The sequence below is a fragment of the Hevea brasiliensis genome, chromosome 7 (assembly GCF_030052815.1).
Source record: "Hevea brasiliensis isolate MT/VB/25A 57/8 chromosome 7, ASM3005281v1, whole genome shotgun sequence".
Taxonomy (NCBI): Eukaryota; Viridiplantae; Streptophyta; class Magnoliopsida; order Malpighiales; family Euphorbiaceae; genus Hevea; species Hevea brasiliensis.
In genome coordinates, this window is record NC_079499.1 from 3509860 (window position 1) to 3527026 (window position 17167).

General features: G+C 36.4%; 2 protein-coding genes and 1 long non-coding RNA gene across 4 annotated transcripts; all 3 read left to right on the top strand.

The window, feature by feature from the left end:
- Positions 1 to 1119: 1119 nt before the first annotated feature.
- On the top strand, positions 1120 to 3641 carry LOC110639376 (uncharacterized). The gene is made up of 4 exons (XM_058149741.1): positions 1120 to 2161; positions 2333 to 2530; positions 2612 to 2703; positions 2795 to 3641. The coding sequence occupies exons 1-4, from the start codon at positions 1388 to 1390 to the stop codon at positions 3510 to 3512; spliced, it is 1782 nt and encodes a 593-aa protein (XP_058005724.1). The 5' UTR covers positions 1120 to 1387; the 3' UTR covers positions 3513 to 3641.
- A 1523-nt stretch (positions 3642 to 5164) lies between these two features.
- Positions 5165 to 8785, top strand: LOC110639390 (uncharacterized). 2 transcript variants are annotated; one of them, XM_021790303.2, is made up of 2 exons: positions 5165 to 7017; positions 8492 to 8785. In XM_021790303.2, exons 1-2 carry the CDS (start codon positions 5267 to 5269, stop codon positions 8496 to 8498), a joined length of 1758 nt encoding a protein of 585 aa, XP_021645995.2. In that variant the 5' UTR covers positions 5165 to 5266; the 3' UTR covers positions 8499 to 8785. The 2 variants fall into 2 exon arrangements, with proteins under 2 accessions (XP_021645995.2, XP_021645996.2); XM_021790304.2 differs by lacking the exon at positions 8492 to 8785 and having other exon boundaries at positions 5171 to 7021.
- Positions 8786 to 11372: 2587 nt separating this feature from the next.
- LOC131181640 (uncharacterized) lies at positions 11373 to 12855 on the top strand. Its single transcript, XR_009150142.1, has 3 exons — positions 11373 to 11446; positions 12192 to 12248; positions 12823 to 12855. It is a non-coding gene; the product is annotated as an uncharacterized LOC131181640 (long non-coding RNA).
- The last annotated feature ends 4312 nt before the right edge of the window (positions 12856 to 17167 follow it).

A 17167-nucleotide genomic window follows, 5' to 3' on the forward strand; every position in this document is an offset into this window, starting at 1 on the left:
ATGGTAATATATTTTATAAGATATAACAAAATCTTAAATATATAGATAATAATTTCTAAAAATTTCCCTTAAAAACTTTTTGTACAAATATAATTTAGAGAAATTATAAGAGAAGAAAAAGAAAAAATAGAAGTAGTATATATGATTTGAACAACTCATCCATATTTATAGATAATGAAAAGTCGTGACATATTTTATAGACAAACACATCTATTTACTTTCTACATACACGATTGTTTGTTTTAAATCAACATCTCTTCTAATAGATGTGATTATTTATGTATAATAAACATGTTTATTTATTAACACACATATTTATTATAATAACTCGCCTAATAGTTGTACCTATTTTTTTTATAATAGACATATTTATTTATTAATAAATATATCTATTATAACGCTTTTTCTAACAGATATAACTGTTTGTGTGTAATAGATATATCTGTTTATTAACAAACACATTTACTTGTTAATAAATATATCTGTTAGTAATTTAATTATAAAATTAAAATAAAATAATTATTTTATTTTACACGCATATATACCAAGCATCATCATAGATTAATATGTATGTTTATTTAAATATATACAATTTTATATATTTCACTTTATTTTTATTTTTTTTTTTATATTTTAATAATGTGAGAATTCTCTCCTTTTTATCTAATATATAAGCTACTTATACATTATATTTATTACAGTGTAAATTATTGTTATAATGAAAAATAATAAAATTTAAAAATTTTATAAAATACAATTTAAATTATGGTGTTATTTAAAATATTACGAATTAAAAATTTTATGATAAGAATTGAAGTGTGAAGCCATTAATAAATCAGATTTCAGTGCATGTTTAATATAATTAAATATTATCTCTCCTAAAATACCCCATAATCCATAATGAGAGGTTAACACAAGCGGTAGGATGCCCAGGATGTGCGACGTCGTTTTCAGTCTTTCCCATTATCTGATCACTCACAGGCAAAAGAACGTACGAGAAAGAAACGACGGCGTATTCATTTTCTTATTTACAATTCAAATTTGTTACGAATTGACGCACCACCGCATGACCGTTGCATCAACGTTCCAAAATTCTCAAAATTTTTGAAAAATCTAGGCCTTTTTGGCCTCTCCTACTTACCGTTGCCAATGCCCTCTCAGTAGCCAGTGCCCTACCAGTCTTCCTTTTTTCACGTCTTCCTTCCTTACCAGGCATGAAATCCCCCACAACCCTCAACTGAAAATACCTCTCTTTCCAGGATTCTTGATCTTTCTTTACGATCTTCCATTTAACGGGTCATATTCTGTGTGCGTTTCTTGAATTCTTTCTTATCACCTGAATTTGATTCTTGATTTTGGCAATTTCTTTAAACCCCCCACAACGGACATGGCGGCATTGGCACCTGGAATTCTACTGAAGCTTCTCAATGGGATGAATACAGGGACAAAACCCACCAGTGAGCACCGGAGCTCACTTCTGCAGGTGACTGATATAGTCCCAGCTGATCTTGACGAAAAAAATCTCTTGCCCAAACACGGATTCTACATTAAAATCTCTGATTCTTCGCACTCAATCTATGTCAGTCTTCCCTCTGAGCAAGATGACTTTGTTCTCAGCAACAAAATGCAGCTAGGCCAATTCATTTATGTCGATAGATTGGAGCCGGGATCTCCGGTTCCAGTTGTCAAAGGGGCTAAGCCGCTTCCCGGGAGACACCCGCTAGTGGGCACACCAGAACCATTAATGGGTCTTAGGGAAAAAGGGGAGAAAGGCGAACAAAATCCCAAATCAAAGGCTTCAGGTCACAGGAGAGGTTCTTGGGGAACAGGGCAAAATGGGGAAAACGGGGTTTTATCTCCCATGGTTTTAAAGCCAATTCCTTTGGATTTTGATCAGTGTACGCCGATGAAACAGCGGGCAAGCTGTGGGAAACCAGCTTCTCCGTTGATAAGAGGAAGAATGGGCAAAGATGGAAGTGCAAGTGCGGGAATTAGATGTTCGTTTGGTGGTGGTCTGCTTGCTAAAATGGTGGATGCAAAAGGTGAGAGTCCTGCATTACTTAGAAAAAGCTGCGCTGTAACTTCTGCATCGAAGTTTCGAAGAAGCAAGAGCGTCTGTGAAAGAGAGTCTAGAATCCCAAGTAGTCCCTTGAACTCATCTGTAGGTACATTTTTCCTCAATTATGCATATCAAGTCATGACCTATTCTGTTTTTTCTAAAACTGAATGTTCTGTTTTGCTCTGCTTTATTCACTAATTAGTTTTTGGCAAGTAATTGAAGTTTTCAATTGTGTTTAATCTTCCTTCAAAATAAAATACTGTCCTTTTATAGGAAAATAAAAGTTCAACTCCACCACCAAGTTTGAGGAATGGAAGGGTGGTGGCTTCTCTCAAAATGGGCGGAGGATCACAAAACTCCTCCAACTCAAAGCCTGCCCCGGAGCCACAGTCTCAGTCCAGTAAATCTGCTTCTGACAATAGTGCCAGTCTACCTATCAATTTGCCAGGAAAATTAAGCATACTTGGCAAGGTGAACTCAAGATTCCCAGCACTCCTATTAATTAAATATTAAACTTCTTTGGCTCTGTTTGCTAATTTTTGTGCCTAACAGGAAGCTGTGCAGCAGCGAGAAACAGCCCAGAAGATAGCCCTCCAGGCCCTTAGAGATGCTTCAGCTACAGAAACTTTAGTTCGATCTCTTAAGTATTAAACTTCTCTTATCCATTTGCATTTTTCTTTTTCGTTCAATTGCTTGCCTTGGCGTGAAATTTGAAATTGAGTTCTGCTATTGTAGGATGTTTTCGAACTTGAGCAAATCTGCTAGACCAGACGCTCCAGCGGCCTGTTTTGATAAGTTTCTGGAATTCCATCAACAAATTGTACAAGCAGTTACCGATATGGTGTCCATTCAAGCAGCTGCTGAAATTGCTCAAAACCCCAAAGTTGAACAAAACGATAGAAAGCCTCAGGAGGAGTTCCCAATCTTACACGAAATTGTACACAACTCTATGGACCAATCCAAGAACTCAGAATTAAATTCATCCAAAAGAAGAGCAGCTCTACACAAATCATTTGCTGCCTTTCCTGAAAGAAGTGAACAGAAGGCAAATTTGGGAAAACTCCTACGATCAAATGCCAACCAAAAGGCCTCTTCAGAGGGAAAAGGTCCATCCACTCCTCCGCTTGGAAAACTGCCCCTTGAGTCTATCAGCGAGAACGATGAAAACAAGATACCAGCATTTTGCAGTTTAAGCAATACAATTAGATTGGGAAAGCAGATTGAGACTGAAGCTGGAAATTGGTTTATGGAGTTCCTGGAAAAAGCTTTGGAAAGTGGTATGAAGAAATCTCAAGGCACAGCAGATGGGGATGCCAAGAAAGTTCCTCAGTCTCTTATACTAAAAGTTACAAACTGGGTGGAGGTAGAACAGTGTGATAGCAGTAAGTGGCCAGTTCATCCCAAGGCAGCACAAATAGCCCGAAAGCTGAGGATCAAAATGAAGAACCCTTGAAAAGTACTTCTTACCATGGATGATTATCTTTTGTGTGTTCCATTTGTTTGGGAATGATGTTGCTTTTATTGTAGTGAATACAATTTGCACGTGCATGAGTTCTATTTCAAAGCCCATAGTGTTCCAAAACTACCATAACCACCAGGTACTTGTAAAGGATAAGACCTCCAGGTTTCATTTCCATATCCTGAATTCCCATCAATGTTCACCATAACCTTGATTTTCATGCAACCTGGATTTTCATGCAAGACCTTGTGAAGTACTCTTTCAACTGAATCTTCTGTGTCAAAGCATGGGGCTTCTAAAGAAAAATTGCATTTATAGGTACAAATTTGATGCCAAGTTATAAGCAAAACTTTGAAAAGTTAAATATGGGCCTCAAAAAAGTTAAATATGGGCCTCAAGTATAAGCAAACCTTTGAAAAGTTAAATATGGGCCTCAAAAAAATCACAAAACAAGTTTTAGACTGGTAATTTAAACAATCCATGGACATCCACCATAATCCTTCAATGTCTCCGATGGTTCCTTTGGATTTTGATCAGTGCACGCCGGTGAAACACCCGACAAGTTGTGGGAAACCGGGCAGAATTTGGTGTTCATTTTGTGGTGGTCTGCTTGCTAAAATGGTGGATAAGGGAGAGTTCTGCATCGCTTATAAAAAGTTGCGCTTTAACTTCTGCATCGAGTTTCCAATTTCAAAATCTTATGCACATTTATGTTAAATATAATAAAATCAATATATAATAAATAATTTCTGCATCACTTATTAAATATAATTATTTATATAATTAAATATAATTATTTATATTTTACAAAAAAATATAATTTATTTATAATTTAAATTTAATTTTTTTATCAAAATTATATTTTTTTTATATAAAAACTAATTAAAATTATATAATTCAAATTTTATACCTTTAAATTTAAAAATGAGTTGAATTATTCATAAATTGTTAAATAATTAGAGAATCGATTTAATAAAAAGTTAGTTCAGCTCAATTTATTTAAAATTTATTATTTAAATGAGTCAAATTTAAATTTATGAGTAGGTCAAACTCGATATGAGTTAAAGTTGAGTTCGGTTCGAGTTCAAAAAATTTTTGACAAACCAAACATGATCTCTTCTCAGTTCCTTTACAGTCCCAGGTGACCGGTACAAAACTTGGATCTATGTATAAGGTATGGGCCTAGGTTACTGTTGAGAGGAGGCATAAAATTACTATTAAAATAATATATTTTTAAATATATTAATTTAAAGATATTAAAAATTAATTTAAAATTAATAAAAACTCTAAAATAAAAATAATTTCTTTCAAATTATTTTTTTAAAAATATTTAAAATTATATATTTTTTAAAAGCGCCTTTTTCATCTGTATTTCATCCGGTGAGGAACTGGTGTGTCGTGCAGGTTGAGTTGTGGTGGGCGTCTGTGTTGGATAGCTACGGAGAGGGAATGGCGAGGGATGAATTGGCGATGGTGCATAGGGTCTCCTCAGTGATTTTATTCCATTTACATGCATATGGTGGGAGGGAAAACAAGGGCATTTTGGTCTTTTTATTTCTCATTAATGGAATCCGTCGATAAAGTTGGCACGGGCCTAAAAAAATTTAATTTTATAAAATAAAAAATATTTTAAAAATTAGGAACAAATTAATTTTGATATTTCACATAGCTGATAATAATTTATCCTAATAATTTTCTTGATAAACCCTAGCACTCTTTCGTCACTGGCCCAAATCTGAGATCCAAGCATGGATTTTCTTCGAAGTTACAAAGACGACGACGAATTCGACGAACATGAAGCCCAAAACCCTAATTCCTCACCGGATTCATCTCCTCCGCGCCTCCTTCCATCCAAATCCGCCGCCCCAAAAGTCGACGATACGATGCTAGCCCTAACGGTGGCGCAGGCCAACCAGACCCTCTCTAAGCCCATTGATCCCGTGCACCACGCCGTCGCATTTAACCCTACCTACGACCAGCTCTGGGCTCCAATCTACGGTCCTGCACATCCCTACGCCAAGGACGGTATCGCTCAGGGCATGCGCAACCACAAGCTAGGCTTCGTTGAAGACGCCGCCATCGACTCGTTCGTTTTCGATGAGCAATACAACACCTTCTACAAGTATGGTTACGCCGCCGACCCTTCGGCTTCCGAAGGTAACAACTATGTTGGCGATTTGGATGCTTTACAGAAAAATAATGGCATATCGGTTTATAATATACCGCAGCATGAGCAAAAGAGGCAAAAAATTGAGAAGAAGAAGGAAACCGAGGAGGATGAGGGTGGGAATGTGGATACGGATGTAGATAAGGCAGAGATTGATAATCCGGCGACCGATGCCTGGTTGATGAAGAATAAAAAGAGCCCATGGGCAGGCAAGAAGGAGGGTTTGCAAACGGAATTGACAGAAGAGCAGAAGAAATACGCAGAGGAGTACGCTAAGAAGAAAGAAGAGAAAGGAGCTGGAGGTGAAAAAGGAGAGGTTGTTGCTGATAAGAGCACTTTTCACGGCAAGGAAGAGAGGGATTATCAAGGAAGATCCTGGATTGCGGCCCCCAAGGATGCTAAAGCGACTAATGATCATTGTTATATACCAAAGAGACTTGTGCATACATGGAGTGGGCATACAAAGGGAGTTTCTGCAATAAGGTTTTTCCCCAAATACGGCCATTTGATTCTTTCTGCAGGGATGGATACCAAGGTGAAGATATGGGATGTGTTCAATTCGGGCAAGTGTATGAGAACTTACATGGGTCATTCAAAGGCTGTTAGGGATATTTCGTTTTGTAATGATGGAACTAAGTTTTTGACTGCTGGATATGATAAGAATATTAAGTACTGGGATACAGAGACTGGACAGGTTATCTCGACTTTTTCAACGGGGAAGATCCCTTATGTTGTTAAGCTCAACCCTGATGATGATAAGCAGAATATACTGTTGGCGGGTATGAGTGACAAGAAAATTGTGCAGTGGGATATAAATACAGGGCAGATCACTCAGGAGTACGATCAACATTTGGGGGCAGTAAATACCATTACTTTTGTGGACAATAATAGAAGATTTGTTACCTCAAGTGATGATAAATCACTTCGTGTATGGGAATTTGGGATTCCTGTTGTTATTAAGTATATAAGTGAACCGCACATGCATTCTATGCCATCAATTGCTGTTCATCCCAACACAAACTGGTTTGCAGCACAGAGTTTGGATAACCAGATTCTTATCTACAGTACCAGGGAAAGGTTTCAATTGAATAAGAAAAAGAGGTTTGCCGGGCATATTGTGGCAGGTTATGCTTGCCAAGTCAATTTCTCACCAGATGGACGATTCGTTATGTCAGGAGATGGTGAGGGTAAGTGCTGGTTTTGGGACTGGAAGAGTTGCAAAGTTTTCAGGACTCTTAAGTGTCATGAGGGAGTGAGCATTGGTTGTGAGTGGCATCCACTGGAGCAAAGTAAAGTTGCAACTTGCGGTTGGGATGGCTTGATTAAGTACTGGTGAGTAATCTTTCTTGCCAGAATGCTCATACTAAATAGCTTGTTTTTGGTGTTTGCAGATGTTCTGGTGATGTTGGTGATTCATGTGTATTTGTCTGTTTGTATATGCTGAACCTGTTCAATGAATGTGTCAATCTCCATGAAAGCTATTAACATCTATGTTATGTTAGTATAGGAACGCATACTTTTCGTAAGATTTATAACAAATTAAAATCTCAAAATGCATTTCTAGGAAGGTGAACTGCTGTTTTCTTTTCTAGGAAGGTGAACCGCTGTTTTCTTCTTGTCACTTTTGCTTGATTTTAACTTTTGATATTAAAAGATGAGTGCAGTATTATTAAGTAATCATAAACATCCAGTATCTTAAACGTGTATTTTTAAAACCATATTATAGATTTATGCTCACCTTATCTTCCTTAAAATACTGCATCCAATTATTGCATTTGTGCATTATTTTTAATAGAGACGTTAGTTTGAAGCACAAGAATGTAAAAATTGAACATCATAAATATGCATTTGCATTTAAGTTTCTGAAGAAGGCTGTGAATTTCATTCTTTTCACAATGATTACCAGATAATTATACACCCTTAATTCCCTCTTTCAATGGTTTGTTATCTATCCTAATATTGTTATTTTTATATTCTATTCTGCCATATTGTCCGGTTTGTCATATATGCATGCCATTTTGAACATTTACTTATGTGCATCTGTGCATTATTTTTGTTGTCTTGGGTTTACTTGTCATTGAATTAGAACTTGTAGTTTCAATGACTGGTTTAGTTTTGGTGCTTACTATTTTGGAAACCAAACAACTCTTTCATCATTAAATTATCACTTTCATTTCTTTATTAAAGGTGCAAAAAGTCATGATCTGACGCATGAAATAGAATACTGGATCTCAATTCTAAGGCTTTTGTGATGCGTGATTGTGCATCAATCCCGAATTGATCGATGGTATTGGGACAAGATTGTTTTGTTTCTTCATTTTCTTGTTAACATTTGCTTCGAGTGGGTTCATAACTCCATACATTAATCTAATGCATACTTCTCCATAATTTTGTTGTTAGGACTTTTGTTTTGCCTTGGGAATCAATATTTATAACTAGATATTTGATATGTAAGTTTTTTCTTTCTATAAAGGCCTGAAATTAGATTTGATCCTATTCGATAATGGTCCTGTTGATAATTATGTCTTTCTATTTTGTGTTTCATAGTTTATAAAGTTTTCAGGATCTCCATTAGAAAGAAGCTTCTACCAAACGTTAGTGGCCTGAAAATCCTCTACCATTGGATAAGTGAAGATAATTAATTTTGCTGGATGATATGTCTGCCAACGTTATGTCAACTATTTTAAGATTAAGACTTGTGCTGTTGTTGCTATGTCTGCATTTTACCAGTTATGACTTGTACACATACATGTTGTCTCTTCCTGAATGAAAATATAACATTTCATGTTTGGCTTTCTGTTTGCAGGGACTAATTTCTTTTTCCGTGGCTGGATGCCAACATCAGTCGATGAGCCCAGTTCAGCCATCCTGCCAGAGGAAAGGCTGTACATATTCTGCCAGAGAGAGGGCGACATGTACCATGCTACACAGAGACTGGAGGCAAAACTGTATTCTTCTCCACTGAAATTTAGTGTCCCAGTTGATGAGGATTGAGGAAAATAGATAAGATGTAGATTATCACTTCACATCAATACTGAACTAGAGATGTAATTTTATTAATGTTTTTTTCTACCTGAGGTTTTGTGCCTGCCTTATTTTCCTTCCCTGATATTCTTTGTTTTTCTTTAAAGAAAATTTCATTAGCTGGCCCTAAGGGGGCAAAGAAAAAGTAACAAAAACATATTGACTTAGAGGGTTACAACAGGAACAGAGATCCCTCAAAGCCTTGGTCACTAAACAGTGGGTAGCTCTATTTATTTGTCTTTTAACAAAGGAAAAAGAAACTTGATTAAGATTTTGACACAAAATTCTTGCATCATTAATGATCCCTTCAGCAACAACAGGGCTGGCGTTCCCCTACAAGGATTTAATCACTATTTGAAAATCTCCATTCATTGTGACCTTGTCAAAACTCTTATTCTTAGCCAACAAAAGAGCATCTTGGCTGGTCAAGCTCTCTAAAAGAAGAAGATTTGTGATTGCATTAATTCTTTTGACAAACCAACCACAAAAATGGCCAAGGTGATTTCTGGCTATATAAGTAATCGAACCCAAATTCTAATATTTGCAAACACCAGCGTCAAAATTAATTTTAATCCATCCCATCAGATGTGGGGAAAAGAAAACAATACGAGTCTCTAGATTGGGGCGTACTTTCAGGCTCTTATGTTGTTCTGCTAGAAAATCTTACATATTGTTTAGAGCTAAAGAGACCACCGTATGGGGTTGAATGTTTTGTTGTCTAAAGATAAAAGCATTTCTTCGTTTCCAAACTTGCCATAACAGGAAAATAAACAATTTAGCATAGTCTGATTGATCACATGATTATTCAGACGAACCATGGCCTCAAACCAAATATCCATCATGTTAGATCCCAAAAGCACAGATGACTTTAGCCTCTCAGGAGAGTTTAGCCATACCTCAATAACATGTGGACAGTAAAAAAATATGTGTCGAATAGTTTCTGGTGTATCGTAAGCTTCACATTCAATTGGGATGTGTGGCAGACGTTTGTTCAGCAGAACCTTACAAGAAAGCTACTCTTTGAGCAGTTTCCACAAAAATATGGATATCTTCTTAGGAATTTGTAATTTCCATACTTACTTCCATAGCTTCTTAGTCTCAATGCTAACCAAGGGACCGAGTCCTGCTAAAGATCTATCCAGATTGCTTCGAAGAACTTCCTTGGCTATGTAATACCCTGAGTTAACTGCATAATTGTCGTGCTTCGTGTAGTGCCAAATGAGTTTGTCCTGTTGTCTAAATAATTGGAGGGGAATGGTTAAGATATTTGACACCTCTTCGTTTTCAAAATTGGCTCTAAGTGTGTCCATTTTCCACTCTGGACGATTTACATGCATTAATTGAGAAACATGGATAATGAATTCTTCATGGTTATGCCTCACTTTTGGCCTATCCGGATATGATTTGGGGATCCATCTCTCCGTCTTATAGAAAATACACTCGCCATTGCCCACCGACCATCTAATACCATGTTGTAAGATACGTCGACCCCAAAGGATACTTCTCCAACCCCACGAGGGGTTCTTCCCAATGTTGGCTCCCATGAAGTTGTAATGGGGAAAATATCTCTCCTTGAGAACTCTAGCTAGCAAAAAGGATTGATTGGAAAGGATTCTCCATCATTGTTTGGCGAGAAGAGCCATATTAAAGGCTTCAATTTCTTTAAAACCCAAGCCATGTAACGTCCCGAAAATTTCAAGTTTTGAATAGTACTATTTCCGGTCTGTGAATAGTATTATTCAAAACCAGCTCGAGGACTAAAAATGAGATAAAAATTAATTAAGACAAGCAAAATAAAAATCAAAGTGATCATTAAGTTATGGACTTAATCGGTATTATTGAAAAAGATGGGCTATAACTTGATGAAGGGCATTTTGGTCAATTCACTTGAAGAATTAACTTTTGACCGAAATATCAATTAAATTAAGTGAGATTGATGTATCGGAATGGGACTTAATTAACCAAAAGAAGTATAAAATAATTAGACTTTATAATTAGAATATTATAAAATTTAATAATTATAATTAAATTTATTTAGATATTTATTGTAAAAACCATAAAAAAAAAAGAATTGACATTGGCATGTGACAGTGGATTTCCCGAGCAGTTATTAAAAAAGAAAAAAAGGTTAAAAAACGGGAGGAGGAACCCCCCCCCCCCCCCATTTTCTCTTCTCTCCCTCTCCTTCCCTCTCTTCTTCTTCTTTCTTTTTCCGGTGACCGGCCGGCGACCTCCCGAGCAGCTACCCACCTGGCCGGCGACCCTCCGGCGACGGTAAGAGCCACCAGAAATGGCGGCAAGAGAGGGAGGAGAGAGAGAAAATACTCGCACAGTGGGCAGCAGCTTTCCGGCGCAATTCCGGCTTCATCCGACGTCTGATCGAGGCGATTCAGGTGGCATTGGAAAGCTTGTTCCGAGAGCTTTCTTTTGATACCAATTTTGCAACAAATGGAGGTCAGATGAGTGAGATATGGAGGAGAGAAGTTTCGGATTTTTCAAGGTTTTTCGTCAGATCTACGACGATCCGACCGTTGGATCAACGATCCGAGACCACATATGGACTGAGGAAGAGGAGAGGAACATGGTGGTATGATCAGATCCGGCAAATGTCTCCGGCGACCGGCGGCCACCGTCTTGTGGTGGTTCGTGATGGCTCACGATAGGCTATGGAGGTGATTCAACTTCCAGAGGCTTCCTCATAAATTTTTGGAATTTTTGAGACACAGATAAACTTCGGGTAAGACAATTTTTATTATTTCTCTGTCTGTGGAGCATAAATACAGTGTTTCTTAAACAGGAAAAATTGGAGAAAAATTTTAAGAAAAAATATATGATGAAAGTAAAATTATTTAGAGATATTCTATGGTGTTTGTTGAATTTTTGAGTGATTATAGAATATTTTTGAAAAATATAGATGGAATTTAGTTAGATTTTTAGCATATGGGCATATAAAATTATTTGAAATTAAGATAATTAAATTTATATAATTGGTTGAAGCTTGAGAATGGAGGTTTAAATATGTGAATATTTAATTATATTGAATTAAGAATATGTTAGATGTTGGAAACTTATGGAATCGAGTCAAATTCTTGAATAAAATATTCATGGGTGATTAGAAAATTATAATTCATTTTGCTAAATAGGCTTATAATATTATTAAGGACCGCGGGGCAAAATTTTAGAATTTTTAGAGCTTGTTTGAGTGGATTTTTGAAAAATATCAATTATAGGGACTAAAACGTAATTTTTAAGATTTTGAGTATTGTCTGATTTGGAGGGCCCAGGAGGGGCCATGTGATATTGATGAGATGTGGTTGTGGAAATTGAGAATTTAGAAGTGTTATTTGAGCCTTTTTGCAGGTTGGGTAGGTCCCAAGTATAGGGGAAACTCTGCCGGATTTTCGACATAAATTAGGCTGTCTGTTGCCTCTTTAGAGTTTTATTTTGACTTAGTACTAATAAATTTATAATTTAATTATTAGGTGATCGATGTCAGCTATTTTCCTACATCCAGCAGCCACAATAGTCATCGGTGTACTGTGAGTAAAATATTAATTTTAATTGTAATTTCACTATTATTATATGTTCAAGCATGCCCATGCATCACTTATATGTATATATTTATGTAGATAAACTATAGGCACGTTTTATGGTGCATTCACAACTGTTAAAGTGCTATGTATGTTGTTGTGGTAATTTAGAGCAGTGTGCATGCGTTGGCGTGCATGTGATGTGGTGTGGACTATGGATAGGACGGGTAGTCACGGCTTGAGATCTTCGCTGGGACCCGATCCTTCGGGGGTAGTCACGGCTTGAGTTCTTCGCTGGGACCCCGATTTGGTTTATTAAGCGAAAGTCCGGCTTGAGTTCTTCGCTGGCACGAGGTTGGATTTAAGAGAGCTGTATAAGGGATCAGCTCCCATATATTATGATTGATATTACTGGGTGTGTGAGTGCTCCAAATTACCTTTTGATGTTATGATGTGCAATTGTTGTTGATGTTGCATTTCACTCTACAGGGTGCATTAGCTTTAGATAGTTATAGAGATTATGGTTAAAATTGATATTTTACTCTCTGAGTCGAACGCTCACTCCTGTTCAATATTTTTCCAGGCCACAGGAGGAGTTATTTTACAGAGCAACATGTTTTCTTCTTCGCAGGTTTAACGTCGATTATTTAATTATTTTACTATCTTTTCTAAATTTAAATCTAGAACTCCGCATGTGTTAGTAATAGTGTGGACCTTGTTAAAAAAAAATAATTGTATTAATTTAAATTTTTGAAATTTATAAATTAAGATTTGTATGGTATTTAAACAGTTTGTAAATGAGGTAACAGGGTTGAGCGAGGCTCCCCTTATTTCAAATTTTGATGGCTATCGGGTTGGGTCGACCCGAATAAAAATATTTTATTTTATTTAATTGTATTTACATGTTGGACCTAAGTTTTTGGGCCTTGGTTATGGATTTGAGAATAGTAAGGCTTACTACGGGCCTCGGGGGCTTTATGCCGGCCCAGGTCCTAGTGCCGGTCCGGCCCATAGGTTGGGTCGTGACAAAGTTGGTATCAGAGCTTAGGCTCTAGATTCATGGGAAAGAATATACTTGGGAGTGTAAAAGGAGTCTTGTTAGGATACTACATGTGGAGTATAGGATTCTGTTTCGTCTTTTTCTATAATTCTTTATTTCTAGATTCTGCGTTATACCTCGGGAAATATAAAAGTACCTCAATTAGTGTCTTGATTTTCGTGGAGTACACAGAAATGTGAAATAGAGTTAGTAGACATGTGAGGTCTATCATGAGGATACGTACTCCAAGAAATGTTATATTTTTTCCAGTATGGGTTTAAATGGTGTGCCCATTTCGTGTAAGGCACGAGTACATAAAAGTGAGTCTTAAAAGTACAGTTGCCCTAGATAAGGATGAGGATACCACTGCTAGCAGTCATCAGTAGATGACCCAGTCAGAATAAGTTTGTGATAATAGAAGATTCAGGAGAGATAAGAAATTAGGAGACCTAGTCTGTCAGAATGTATCATAGTAACTATACAATGTTCTCGATGTCTGCTCTGTAAGCTGCAGATTACAGTACCGACATGAGATTATTGTGTAGAGCTGCATGCATCCCCATGGTGCTCCATAATGAGGGTGTTTGAGATGACTTCTATTTTGGTACAGTTATGCCAGAACAGAGTTCTATATTTGCAGAGGAGTTGGAAACTCCTGGTTAAGAGTCTAGAGTTAGAATATTGAAAGGTCACAGTTGGGTGATAACTAGAGTCAGTGACTCAGTTACCCCAGCATGAGCTAGAGTTACATCAAGAGTTGCCATCAGATCAGAGGTTTCGGACTAGTTGCAAGGTAAAGGTGACACCTATAGAGTGAGACCATCTAGTCTTCGGTATGGAATTTTGGATGGTTTTTGCAGAACGATAGACGTTTTGCTTAGAACTTAGTGAGAATAGAATACCTTGTGTATATTAGCAAGGTGTAAAGTACAACTCTACTACCTAGAGAAGGTCGAAACTATGAATTGATGATTCACAAAGCTAAATATGATAGGAGAGTCATTAATTTGACATGGTTTGGGCTTTGTTGTAGCAAGTTAGGGTATAGTCCTATATTTTCAGAAGGGATCGAAGGTTATTACTAATAATGGTGACCAACAAAATAGTGCCCCAGATGGGACTGTAGAGTGTGGTAGAGAGTAGTTGGCTCGGGTATCCCACAGAGGATACAAGTTCCATTGTAGAAATCATACATAATCAGATCACAATGAATGTAAATCCTTTGAATGGGATGACGGGTTTGGGTGCTCGGAATCTTAAGTTTTGGCTAATTGGGTAAACATAAATAATAATAATAATAATAATAATAATAATAATAATAATAATAATAATAATAATAATAATAATAATAATAACAAATAAATAAAATTACTACAGAATTAGTTCTCGAGGTAGTAAGGGTATTATGTAAGCTAAAGGATAAGAATAGAGATCATACAATAAAAGTATGACTGCAATTTGCTGAGTTCTTTTCTAACTTCATATTATTCAAAACAATAGTATAATCTAATTATAACAGTATTAAGAGAAATAAATTAGCAAAGATAAATTGTAGAAGGCCAATGGATAGAGAAAGTGCAGAATGAAGGCTTGGACAATTGGTGCCAGATGCAATATAATCTAAATGCCAATAGAAGTACTAGCTAGAGTGGTCAAAGGACCAAATCTGAATAGCACAGATATATGATAACGTGGTAGAGACTCTGAAAGATATTGTTAGCAGGTACAGCTGTCATGTTAGGAAGAAGAATGGAACCAGGGATAGAATAGTTAAGTTCTATTTTGGGTAAGACAAAGGAAATAAATGAAAGGACAACCTGAAGGGCGTGTAACAAAAGGAACAAAGTTAAGATATAGGGTAGGCTAAGTGTTATTCTTAGCAAGGTAAATGACGAGGATGGAGAACCCAAAATGGGACCACATTAGTGAGAATAGTGATGGAGATATGGAATCTAGTAATGTGATACTCATAGCATGATGTAGTTGAGGTAGTGCCAGGGGCTAAAATATAGAGCTTGAAGTTACATAATTGGATCATACTTTATCTATTTCCTATTCCTAAAGTGAAGTGAATAGCAAGGGGGCAAGATTCTTTTAACTTATTAACAGTATCAAGAAGATTAGGCGAGGAATACAATAATAATGAGCAAAAGCTAAAAAGTGTGCGATGGTATTGTGGACTATTTAATTAGGCAGAGAAAAAGAAGTTAGTAAGTAGTAAGTTGAATAAAAGTTAATTTAAGGGATCAAATAGGTATGATGAGTGGAAAGAATTATAGATAATGACACATAGGCTTTAGGTTAGACTTTTGAGATAGTGAGAAGGTAGTTAGAGGTTCGTTATGAATGTCAGGCAAACATTTTTAGTGTGATCAACAAAATCACTTTTTAGTGAAGCAATAACGACAGAACAACAGTAGGGGTAGAACGAAAAGTGACAAATATGAGTGGTAATAAATCACTAGAAAGTTTAAGGATCAAATTAATGACTATAGATAAGGGTGAAATTAGTGTTGGAAGAATCTATTAGTAAGAGAAATCTTTCAGGAATCAACAAAAGTTAAGGGCACAATATAAACGATGATAGATATGAATCATAGGTCGAGTATAAGTAAAGTTAATAAATTGTAAAATATTATATCAGGAAGGACAATGGTACGGTAAAGGGTTCATGCAGATGATGCATTATGGGTAGAGCACAATTGTGCTAGGAGATGATGAAATTTGGAGAGAAAGACCAAGAAACATAGGTTAAACGTTGTTATATGGACAATCGGGCATAATTAAATATAAGAGGATATTTTTCTTTCTTTTCAAGTTTAGCTTGTGCTTTTGGTTCTAGAGGGTTATATAAGGAACATAGACTGAATCAAGGAGACCTAGTTATTTGAGAGTTTGGTAGGCACCAATTCATACACAATTTCCTGATATGAGAATGACAGTAAGTGCATACCTAGTGTTAAGTATGAAAGGATGATCAAAGTAATAACAGGAGTCAAATTGAGTTAGCTACTAAGGCTTGTGACTATTTTAAATTATGAGCTAGATGAAGTACTATTTATGGATGAGTTTCAATAGATGAAATTATTGCTGAAGGGTAATTTGAGGTTGAAGTTTAGAGAGCTATGGGCAGTATATGTGATTTTATTAAGGAGAATGAACACGTGAAGTATCTTGTTTGGAAGTAAGGCATGACACACATTTCCCCACGGCCGTGTTAGTTCAGATGGAACTTATAGTTTCAAGGGCTCCTATCCATCCAGGATGAGCAACTTCCTACTGAGGCTGGTGGGGAATGATAATGTTCTGATAGTTAAGTTGGGAAAGGGGATACAAAAAGAAATTTCTATGGTTAACTACAAGTGTTACATAAGGTGAAGAATGTGCTGGTAGGAGTAAATCGTAAGGTTAGAATTCCCGGAGTAATAGAACTAGTAATCAAGATAAGACTCAGAAATAAGATGAAAGTTAAAGTTGATGATGGGATGGACATCCTTGAAGGAAAAAGGTGTAAGGGTGAAATAGGATTAAGATTAATGAATAAGTGCAGCAGGTCGAAAAGATATCAACAATAGCAGAAATAGGAAAAGGAAGTAGATAAGATCCAAAGGATAGAAAGAAAGCTCGATAGAGCTAGTTATAATGATGAGGATAAGGAGGAATAGGTATGCTAGGAACACACTAAGAGATGTTTAAAATAAGTTATTATGAGATGATAGATTAACGGAGTAGTAGAGCCTCGATCTGAGTGCTAATGTGTCAAAAGTAGGCCACATACTAAGAAACTAAAGGAAGAAGTCTAGATATTTCCATTCCAGAGAAGGAGTGAGAATTGATAAAGTCGCATGGATTGAGTTGTCAGGGAATATAAACACTTTTGTTACCTAGA